Source organism: Strigops habroptila, chromosome 3 (assembly GCF_004027225.2).
Source record: "Strigops habroptila isolate Jane chromosome 3, bStrHab1.2.pri, whole genome shotgun sequence".
NCBI lineage: Eukaryota > Metazoa > Chordata > Aves > Psittaciformes > Psittacidae > Strigops > Strigops habroptila.
Window position 1 is genome coordinate 76386191 of NC_044279.2, and position 10954 is coordinate 76397144.

Sequence of the window (10954 nt, forward strand, 5' to 3'; positions counted from 1 at the left end):
AGCTCCTCCTGCTAAATACAAGCTGAGCATCTTAAACAAGGACAGCACACCTTCAGGACTGCTTCCTTCTACTTGGGTGATAATTTGACTGAAAATTCCCTCCGCTACCATTGCCACTTCAAAATACATTCACCAGCTCCCAGCCTCCTACAGAGCTCCCACCACAAGGCACAATTTGGTAAAATGAGGCCCTTTCACAGATTTTCATCAAGGCTGTGCATAGCTTGCCGTAGATCCTCACCCCCACCACATCCCAGTTTATCCTCATAAACCCAGTTCCCTTGGGTGATTCCAACTGGTTTGACTAAGGTGGCAGGAGCAGGCAGGGCTGGCTTAGAGCCATGTACTCGCTAGCCAACTAGCACATACATGTTTGAAAACAGCTAATGGAAAAGACCACCTAAGGCTTATCAACAGGCAGGAAAACCTCACTCTTCGGAGCTGCTCAGAGAACTGCAGCCTCACGATGGACATTCCTGCACCAGAGGAATACTAATCTTAAGGCTCTCTGCTACCTTTGAGACTCAAGGGGGAATAAAAAGAAAGAAAATCAGTGGGTGAGACCTCTCTTGTTACACTTGGCTGAAAGCAGCCAGCAGGTTCATGTGTTAAAGGAGGCTGAGAGGGAGCCAGCCAGCTTGTGCAGTCATCGAGTCTGGTTTCTAGGGAAACAAGGTAAATGTTTTTCCTCCTTCTCACCACCTTTTAACTCTTAAGAAGGCTCTTACACATCCCCACAGGAAATAATCTCTACATCCACCTTTCCCTGTTTCAGTTTGAGCAAATAGCATCAAAACAGGGGTCTGTCCCAGAGCAGCACTACGCTTTTGGCTTGCAGATCCACAGAGTTGTTGCCATGTCTCCAATTATGGTCAGTGAAGGACACGCCAGCACCGTTATCTAAATTTACACGAGCTTCAGTCGGGCTGTGCCCAAAGCACCAGTGATCTCACTGCCACGGCAGGAGGCAGACAAGCGCTGGGGGCAGCCGCTGCCTTTCTTGGTATAACACCTCAGCCCCAACATCACAGTGCTTGTGTTGGGACTGGTGCTGTGCATGGAGCTGGTCTCTGCACACAGGCACTACACCTCATCTGCCCTTCACCGTCAGACTGGGCCGGGAACACCAGCCAAAGTGTCTCCCCAGTATTTTGAGCCATGCAGGAATGCAACACCAGTAGTGCTTGGAGCTCTCCCTCCTCCTTGGAGAGTGGGATGTGAAGAGTCATCACCCTCCTCCCCTGCCAGGCCAGCCAGTTTCCTCTCACCAGGCAGCGCCTTTCAGGATGGGAAATTGATTTGGGAATACCCAGCTGCTGCAAGGCTGGAATGTGTCAGAGGAAGCAATTCTGAAATACCCACCTTCTGTGAGGCAAGCTGCATTTGCAAACGGTGTGCAGGTTACGTACCCTCCATCACAAGAGGAGGGTTTCCACAGCAACAGCCAGCACCAGCCACCCACCTAAAATTTAGTGGTATTTCAATTGTGTGAAAGAGTTTCCTTTATTTCAAAACCTGTTTGATCCAAAGGAGCTCTTTAGTCCCACAGCAGAGGATTAACAGGTGGAATGCCTCTAAAACAGCAAACACAAACAGGGCTCCTGTTGCTTTGCCATTTCACACAACCAAGCAGAAAAGCCTTGCTCTCCACCCCAAAATGTCTGCTCTCCAAAACCAGTAATGACAGCTTCCTTCTCATTAGAGGTACCTTGCTGTGACTTGGGTGCTCAGAAATTTGAGCTTTGCTTGCTCCTTTGGTTGCGCTGGTCTCTTATAGGGTGGCTGCAGTGAGAGCACCAGACTTGACTCAGTTATATATAAACCAAGAGGCAAAGTTAATTCCTTTAAAATGTTTATTTTTTGGTCTGAGAGCACACAGGCCACAAGACCCTTGCACACATTAAGCTGTCTCCTCTTTTGCAATGCGATCTTTCTTGAGTGGTCCCTGAAAAAAAGAGAACAAGCTATGTAAACAGCAGCCTGCACCAAAGAGCACACCACACCCCAATCACAACCCTGCCGTTTCTTCTCCTTTTGCTGCAAAGAAAATTAAGGCCAAAAAAAAACCTCAATGTTGCAGCCCGTTGGAAATTGCAAGCCCCATCCCCACAGCTACAGGTTTCGGGGTAAAGCTGAACTTGGCACAGCCACACTGCACCATAGCCATGACTCTACACGGAGCAAAGAAATGCTGGTGCCACCTTGTGGGGAAGTGCCTGTGCAGCCACCAAGCAGCTGAACCATGCTCTGACCCAGCAAGGGCCTCACACCCAGGACTCCCGACCTGCCTTTTCCAGCAAGTGACAATGAGCCCACGACCCAGAGCCTGCTGTGAGCACCGCCCATCATCCAGAGCTGCTCTCAGGACAAATGCAGTGCAGAGGGACTCCCCATGTGTGTCAGACACTGCTCAGTCTTGTTCCACACCTCATCACTGGATGACTTGAACACAAACACCCCCCAGGCACCAAGTGCCGCCATAGAGGAAGCGAGACCCCAATGTGGCCCAAGTTGGAGGATGGACCTTCTTGACCGAAGCTACGCGCTTCATTTCAGAGAAATTCTGGCCCTGTGGCAGCCCAAGGATCAAACTACCAACTGCTATTACCTGACAAGGCAATACACAGTGCAAAGCTGCCCAGCTCCAGGAAGTGTCCTTACCATGAAAGCCTTCTTCTCCTCAGCTGTCTGGAAGCGGCCATGGCCAAATTTGGAGGTTGTGTCAATGAACTTCAAGTCAATCTTCTCCAGGGCCCGGCGCTTGGTCTGCACAAGCAGGGACTATGAGAGAGACACCAGGTGAGTGAGTATGCAGCAGCACCCTTTCAGCCTGCCAGCACGCTGGCTACTTCTGATCACCTCCATGGCCAATGCCTCCTAAGTCACCCTGACCTCACGCTTTTGCTGCTGTGCTATGCAAGGATCCCTTGCCAGTAAGCCAGCTGGCACCTTTGGCCTTCAAGGCTCAAGACTGGTGAGCTCACACCAGCAGGTCAGCCCAAGTCTGCCCGCCAGTGTCCTTATGGTCCACAATTCTCAACCCTGAAGCGTGCCCTTACCTGCAAACAGCCCTGGATTGAATGTACTTCAGAAAGAACCTCCCACCGGTGCAGAGGTCATTAACGTGAGGTGGGTTTGGGTGCATGAAGCTTTTCTTTCTAGCTGGCTACTAGAGCTCCCATGGCAGCAAACACTACCTGTACCAGAGGCAGTGCAGCTACCTTAAGCTGCTCCAGCCCATCTGACAGCAGGTCACACTACTCACCTTGCGCAGGGTTAGGACTCTCTTCTTGGTCCCAACGACACAGCCTTTCAGCATGATGAAGTCATTGGTCACCTCACCGTAGTGGACAAAGCCTCCCTGAGCAAGAAGAAAGAAGTTAGTGCTTTGTATAAGGCAGGACCAGTGATAACAACTGCATACAGCTTGATGCTCTCACTCCACTTCTTAACCACTCCCACATTCACTAAAGTCTCATTTCCAGTATTACCTTTTGCTGGTCAAGTTCCTTGATACAGCAATTTAGCTATTATCAAGGCTAAAAAGGCAAAAGCCTTACAAGCAGCAACAAGAGGCAGCTAACAAAACAAGAGCACAAGCTGCTCTCCCTGCTAAGTTATTCCTTATTTACAAGTACCATCTCCAGGTTTGTAACATCTCTCTCTACTATTGCCACGTATCAAACGCAATTAGCAAGTTACACAAGTCAATACTGAGAATGACTAAGCAACACTGCCTCCCACAGCTGCTGAGTTGTAGCTCAGAAGCTCTTCATTCAATCATCTTGCAGCCTACACCAGGCCCATTTGCCTCTTTTGATTGCAGCTCATGAGCAGACTCGCTCCGTAGAGCTGCAACAACTCACCAGAGGGTTAATGCTCTTGTCAGACAAGTCATAATCAGTTGAAGCGTTGTTTTTGATCAGCTTTCCATCCTTGATTTGGTAACCCTGGCCGATCTTGTAGATCTAAAAATGTCAAGAAGCTCTACTTAGCAAAAGGTAGTAGAAAGGACCAGTCATCAGCCAAAGAAGGCCAAATTGTTCTACATAGTGTTGGACAAAAATGTCTGTTGCACTTTGAAAACATGTGGCTGTGCGAGAATTTGATGGTTATTCAACATTACAGACCCTGGTTACTGCCCTGAGATTACATTCAAACAAACAGAGCTAAACATCCAAAGCAAAACTCTGTTCACTGTCATGCAGCAAGTGAGCCCAGCGAGCTCTTGCTCCTTCGCAGCAGTTGAGAGACACAAACCTTCTTATTGATTTCAGTCCGATGGTGATAGCCCTTCTGACCAGCCCGGGCCACCGAGAAAGCCACACGAGCAGGGTGCCATGCACCGATGCAGGCCACTTTGCGCAGACCCCTGTGAGTCTTGCGGGGCAACTTTTTGGTGTGCCAGCGGCTGGTAACACCTGGAAGAAACCAAAGCAGCAGTGTCACAAACTACTGTCAAGCAGAGATGTCACTGAATTGTTCAACTGGAGTTTAAGTCACTTTTCAAGCTGCTGTCCTAGGCCGTAAAAGAGAAGCCCAGACCAACATCCCAGGAATTCACTCCATTTCCTAGTGAAGCACCCTGCTCCTTAACTGCCCACCCCCCCCCCAGCTGTCCCTTGGTTGTGTTCTCAGAAGGAAGGCAGCATGGAATGACTCCTCACGGATGTCAGGCGCTGTGCCCAGCGCTCATTCCATGGTCTCATCATTGAACCATGACAGCAGGATGGATTCACCCCCTCAGCAATTAGCCTACACACTTGTGAAAACTCAAAACTGTACCCAGTCACAAAGAGGAGAACTTCCATGTGTTTACCTTTATATCCCTTGCCCTTGGTGACTCCAATGACATCAATCATCTCATCCTGGCCAAAGACAGTTGACACAGGCACCTGCTGTTCCAGCTTCTCCCGGGCCCAATCCACTTTCTCAGCAACGGTGCCACCATTCACCTGGATCTCCATCAGGTGAGACTTCTTCTGTCTCAGGGGAAGCAAACGCATCTAGAAAACAGGAAGGATGAAATTTAACTCCTGTTCTTCCAAGATGGACCTTAAATAGCTCAGTATTCTCCTAGTCCTGGCCTAATGTGTTTAAATATATCCTTTCCCAACATAAACAACTTCAACATACTGAAGTAAAAGGCCCTTCACCAGGTGGAAAGGCTGTACTGTAGCTGAAATGACAAGTCACAGTTTCTGGAAGTTATATGCCATCCACAGGAACACAGAACTCTCTATCCCCACAGCCACCAGCCAAACTCCATCCAGGAAGAACAGGAGATAATGAGGGGAATGGTTTTAAACTGAAAGAGGGCAGATTTTAGATTGGACATAAAGAAAGAACTGTTCATGACTGAAGGTGGTGAGGCGCTGGCACAGGTTGCCCAGAGAAGCTGTGGCTGCCCCATCCCTGGCAGTGTTCAAGGCCAGGTTGGATGGGGCTTTGAGCAAGCTCGTCTAGTGGAAGGTGTCCCTGCCCAAGGCAGGGGGGTGGCACTACATGATCTTTAAATGTCCCTTCCAACCCAAACCATTCTACGATTCTTTGTACATTCTGCCACACTGAAGGATGCTTTGGGTAGGGTCACATTTACAGTTACTTCTGTATTTAGCACATGGGGACTGATACAACTATTAACAGCAGCTGCAATACTACCTTTGCTATTTGGTACGGAAATATAATTCTAGTAAAATCAGCAGTGTCATAACTAGACTTCTTATTGCACTCATGGCCAACTCAAAGATTTAACTGCACCTCCCAAGAAAGCCTGGCAGAGCTCTGATGGCTGGCAAGACACCAGTACACCACTCAGTAGTACACCTCCTCTAGCTGAGCAACAGAAGACACTCCAAAAGCCTCTGAGGGCCTGCAGTCCTTAAAGAATGCAGCCTGCACAGATGCTGACCACACAAACCCCAGAATTAAGTTTTCAGCCTGTTTTTATTTATAGCTGCAATTAAGAGAGCCCAGATCTACATGCTATCAGCAAAAGACAGGCAAGAAGCTCTTGCTAGGGCTCAGTCTCTTTTGGACACTTCTCAAGCAGACTGTGAGCACACACCCTGTACAGGGTGAAGAGTACTAGTATTTGTATTGTGCGTAATAGTTAGCACCAGGCTGCAGGGGAGGGCAGCAACCTCCCTACAGAGATGCGTAAGTTTTATGCTTGCTCTCTTGCCTGTTTCCAGTGCACAGGCGAATCCCACAGACACTTACCTGAGTGTGAGCCATGACTCTAATAACCTGGCAGTATTTCTTCATGCTATTGAAATCTTTCTCCAACTGCTTTTTGCCCTCCTCATCTTGCCATTTCTTGCAGTATTTGGTGAAGGCCTTCTTCTTGGACTTGTGCCTTCAGGAGCAGAGCAGAGACAAGGTTGGCAAAGCCCTTCATCGATCCCCATGGTAGTGGGGATGAGCGGAAGGAGCTGCCACCTCAGCTGGTTTTGGCTCATTGCCAGCTTCTAAGGACTCTCTTCCACTGGCAAGCGGAGCCTGGAGCTCATCAGACAGTGGCAAAGTTGCCAGAGCTGAGCGGAGCTGCCATGAATTCCAAAGCACATTAACATTCACAGTACAGAAGACAAAAGACTGTAGAGAGATGTCAAACAATAACAGAAAAAAAAACAGATCTTTAAAGCAATTGACAAGATGACTGCTATCTGCTGCAGAATACCACCATTTCCCCCCCTTGTAAGCGCAAGCTATGCCTGACAGTAAAGTCATTACTGTAACACCCTTGAGATCATTATTGCTCTACTCTGACGTCTTTTCAGCCTGCAAAGTTCATAAACAGGCTGTAAGCTCTAGACACGCTGGAGCCACACTTGGGCAAATGCGCATACTTTGAATCACAACAACAGTGCCTGGAACAGTAATCAGAAGTAACACTTGTCTTCCCCTTTCCTGAGAAAACAGGGCTACAGTCAGGACTCGACACTCAACAACAAGCGCCAGAGGCGATTTCCTTATGTCCGCCCGTCGAAGTATCATCATGTGTAGCCTGTGAAAGGAGATCTCAGGCAAGAACGAACACTGTCACCCCCACGCTGAGAAGGGTGCTAACACTGTGCTGCCACCCTCCCAAAGTCATTTCTACAGCCTATCCCATTATTAGGCCAGTTCATCAAGGCCAAACACTAATTGCTGAAAAGCCTCTTCAAAACACTGTACTAACATAACCTTCAACCCAGTAGAAAAAATAAACCATGGCACCAGATTAAGGCCACAAGCAAAAGCTCTTCTCCCTTACCAGTTCTTGTAGAAGCGACGCTTACACTCATCGCTGATGTGCTCAGCAAAGATGGTCTTGAAGCTACGGAGACCACGAGGAGTCTGCACGTATCCCACGATGCCCACAATGACCATGGGAGGAGTCTCTACTATAGTGACTGCCTCAACCACCTCTTTCTTGTTCACCTCTGGATGAAGACAGAAATACAGCACAATTAACACCAGCATCAGCTACTGAAGCTCACCAAAGCCCAACAGGCAAAACGGGTGGTAGTGAGTAACAGAACCACACTCAGGACTGGACAACCAGGAAAAGAATTCCAAATGCAATTTACTTATGTCTGCCCATCGAGAAGAGGTCATCTTAAGTAGACTCTTACAGTACAGCTAAACTAAACCATCAGCTAAACTAAACTGTGCATCTCAGAAACAGGACCATTAACAAGACAGACACTGCTAGACATGAAGTGTGGCTGCTGGGACATCACTCATGTTAAAGGGGGAAGGGTTTGTGTCTTTTATACCCCACCCACTCAAGGACTTTAAACAGGGTGAAGTCAAGCTAGGACTAAAATCCAGAGCTACCAACAGACAGGTCACCTCTCACCATTCATAAAGAAAACAAAACCACCTCTATTAAAGAGGAACATTAATACGTACTGGATCCAGGTCTGTCGACCTCACGGACAATGTGGGTCATGCCAGCTTTGTACCCCAAGAAGGCAGTGAGATGGACAGGCTTGCTGGGGTCATCTTTGGGAAAGCTCTTCACCTTGCCCCTGTGCCTGCTACTGCGCTTGCGGGGCAGGAAGCCCAGAGAGCCGTGCCTCGGAGCTGAGAACTTGCGGTGAGACTGAGAGAGAAAACAAACAGTTAGTGCTTGCTATAGATTCACTTATACCCAATCAAGGGCCCAAGGCCAATTCTCTTCTTGCCTTGAAACATTAATACTGCATACATATGAAGCATTTGGCATTCTAGGAATTCTCAGTATCAGCTGTTTGGCTTGTGAATGCCATTATAAGAATGCAATCCTTATACCCCAACTATGTTCCTCCTGGATTTCCTCAGCATCCCCTTCCTTTCAAGCTTCTTTTAAAAGATCACCAAGTCCCACTCTAGTCAGTGAGCCACACAGCATGCCACCAGAATTTCAGTGCTCCTAAAAGCCTAGACAATGAGGAAGCACAGATAATTCTGCAATGTTTCAATGAATTAAACCATATAAAAATAGGCATTTCAGTTTGAAGTCGCAATAAAACAGTATTTTTGGAGTGGACATGCAGTAAAAATACTAAGCTGTATTTCCACCAGCCCTGCAGCCTCCCTCTGCACCCTGAGAGCCATGGCTGGGTTTTATCCAGAGAACTCTCAGCCCAACAAAGAATCAGTCGTCCAACCTCGTACCCACATTTAAATGCTGCGCAGCTGAACATGGAGCTAAGCAACCAACAGCTAAAAAATGTGTTGTATTAAATAACGCTGGATGCGAACTGCCTGAAGCAGATGAAATTTACCAGCCTCAAAAGGGGTTTTTGTTAGGATTACAAATCTTGCAGCAGGTCCCAGCAGAACTGAATTTTGACACCCAGACGAAATGCCTTATTATGGGGCATAATCAAACACGAAACGTGACCCTACAGACGAGCGCCAGCGAACTGTACTATCGCACCGACTCCTCCAGGTGCTCGCACCCCCCCCCGCCATGGCCCCACTGCAGGCCCTGACGAAGCAGCCGCCCTCTGACCGCGCTCCCGGCCCCAGACGCGCAGTGACCGGAGCGCCGGGCCAGGCACACGCTACTGCCGGGAACTCCCCAGAGAAGAGCCGCCCCTTTCTTAAAAACCACCGGGACAGCAAATCCCGCCACGGTGCTCCCGGCAGCCCGACAGCCGCCCGCCACCCAGACCCTCAGCGCCCCCGAGCAGGCCCGGCCGCCGTCCCCAAGGCACAGCGTCGCCCGCCCCCGGCGCCTGCCGCGGCCGAGCCCCAAAATGAGCCCCGCAGCGCCTCCCGCAGGGCCCGGGGGAAGCGGAGGCAGGGCCAGGCAGCCGCCGGTGGCGGGATGGCGGCGATACCCAAGGGATGGCGCGGCCGGGCCCGGCCACCGCCGCCGCCGCCGCCAGCACCCACCATCTCCTCCCCGCGCCGGGCCGGAAGGGCCGGACGCTGTCGCGCGAGCGGCTTTAATAGTCGCCCCGCCCCCGCGTGCCACGCAGAGGTCTCGCGAGAGCGTCGGAGGGGAGGTGAGCGCGTAGCGCTACGGGTGGAGAGCGGGGCCAGAAAGGCTGCGGGGCAGCGGTCGCGCGGCAAAGTTGTGTACCTCAAGTAAATACCGGGGGTGGGTCATGAAGGGTACGTGCGGTTCCTTGTGGTGAGAGACGGTCACCCTGCCGCTTGAACAGGGAAAGGGAAGGGAGCAGAGTCATCGAACACATGCAGCTCCACGCGTAAATCATAGAATCAGTTGGACTGGAAAAGACCTTTAAGACCATCAAGTCCAACCATTCCCCAGCACTGCCAAGGCCACCGCTAACCAGTGTCACTGAGAGCCTCATCTACACTGTTTGTGAACATTTCCAGGGACAGTTATCCCACCACTGCCCCAGGTAGCCTGTCCCAATGTCTGATCACCTTTTTGGGAAGAAATTGTTCCCAATATCCAGTCTAAACCTCCCCGGCACAGCTTGAGGCCTCTTCCTCTTGTCCTATTGCTTGTTATTTGGGAGCAGAGACCGACCCCACCTCACTCCATCCTCCTTTCAGGTACTTGTAGAGAGCGATAAGGTCCCCCCTGAGCCTTCTCTTCTCCAGACTAACCCCCCCAGGTGCCTCAGTCGTTCCTCACCACACTTGTGCTCCAGACCCTTCACCAACTTCATTACCCTTCTCTGGACCCACTCCAGCACCTCAATGTCTTTACCACGCTATGCAAAACCATGATATCCCCATGTCATGGTTCAGATGTGTATAATGTCAGCAAGCGTGTACCACTGCAGTGCTCCTCCTCAAATAGGCTTGATGTGTCCTTTCCATTAAAATAATGGGCTTGTTCCAAGCTGGGAGTGCCTGCCACAATGGAGCATCCCAGTGTGGTGTTGACCTGGTTTTATTAAATAGCTCTGGAGTCATAGGAAGCTGTAATGACCCTTGAGACCCAACAAATCTTCATCGCAATTTGTAAGAGATGTTAGGCAATGTGAAGAAATGCAGTAACAAGAAATAAATAAATAAAAGCAAATTAAAAATTAAGATAAAATAGGTTTCACTGCTGACACTGGCAGCCATTACTTTTGCATGTATCTCAAAATAAGAAATAACTTGTATTGTGCAGGGATGTGTTCTCGGGCTGATTATGTGTTGTTCAGGGGCTGTGCCCTGTTGCGTATCCCCACAGTGCTTGGTACAGCACAGCGCCAACTCAATCAGGACCTTTGTGTGCTACTGCTCAGTTAATAATAGACAATAAAAACAATGGAGATGTTCAGGTTATGCTGCGAGAGAGGAGCTGCAAACCAGACTTTCTGTGGAAGCTGCCTGGAGCTGTTGTTATCCACGCTGTCATTTTTCTTGCTCCACTTCCCACTGTTCCAGCACGTGGATGAGCACCAACAGCACCAGCCGTGGCTCCAGAGATATTGGCTGGCTGGTTCTACGTCAGGAACTCACCAACACAGGAGCTGGCACCAGAGCGACTCTTCAGGGAAGGGGCAAA

The 10954-nt window shown here is 49.7% G+C and overlaps 1 protein-coding gene and 1 non-coding gene across 2 annotated transcripts; both read right to left on the reverse strand.

Annotated features, from left to right (window-relative positions):
- Positions 1–1835: 1835 nt before the first annotated feature.
- RPL3 (ribosomal protein L3) lies at positions 1836–9464 on the reverse strand. Its single transcript, XM_030480342.1, has 10 exons — positions 9373–9464; positions 7900–8092; positions 7259–7427; positions 6223–6358; positions 4820–5006; positions 4261–4421; positions 3867–3968; positions 3266–3361; positions 2662–2781; positions 1836–1945 (listed from the first exon to the last, which is right to left on the reverse strand). The coding sequence occupies exons 1-10, from the start codon at positions 9373–9375 to the stop codon at positions 1901–1903; spliced, it is 1212 nt and encodes a 403-aa protein (XP_030336202.1). The 5' UTR covers positions 9376–9464; the 3' UTR covers positions 1836–1900.
- LOC115605981 lies at positions 4628–4719 on the reverse strand. Its single transcript, XR_003990781.1, has one exon. It is a non-coding gene; the product is annotated as a small nucleolar RNA U83B (small nucleolar RNA).
- Positions 9465–10954: the final 1490 nt, after the last annotated feature.

Coding starts and splice junctions, on each gene's coding strand:
- RPL3 (XM_030480342.1), bottom strand. Junction 7,428..7,899: donor GGTCGACAGACCTGGATCCA/GTACGTATTAAT, acceptor GTCTTCATCCAG/AGGTGAACAAGAAAGAGGTG. Junction 5,007..6,222: donor GAGTCATGGCTCACACTCAG/GTAAGTGTCTGT, acceptor CCTGTTTTCTAG/ATGCGTTTGCTTCCCCTGAG.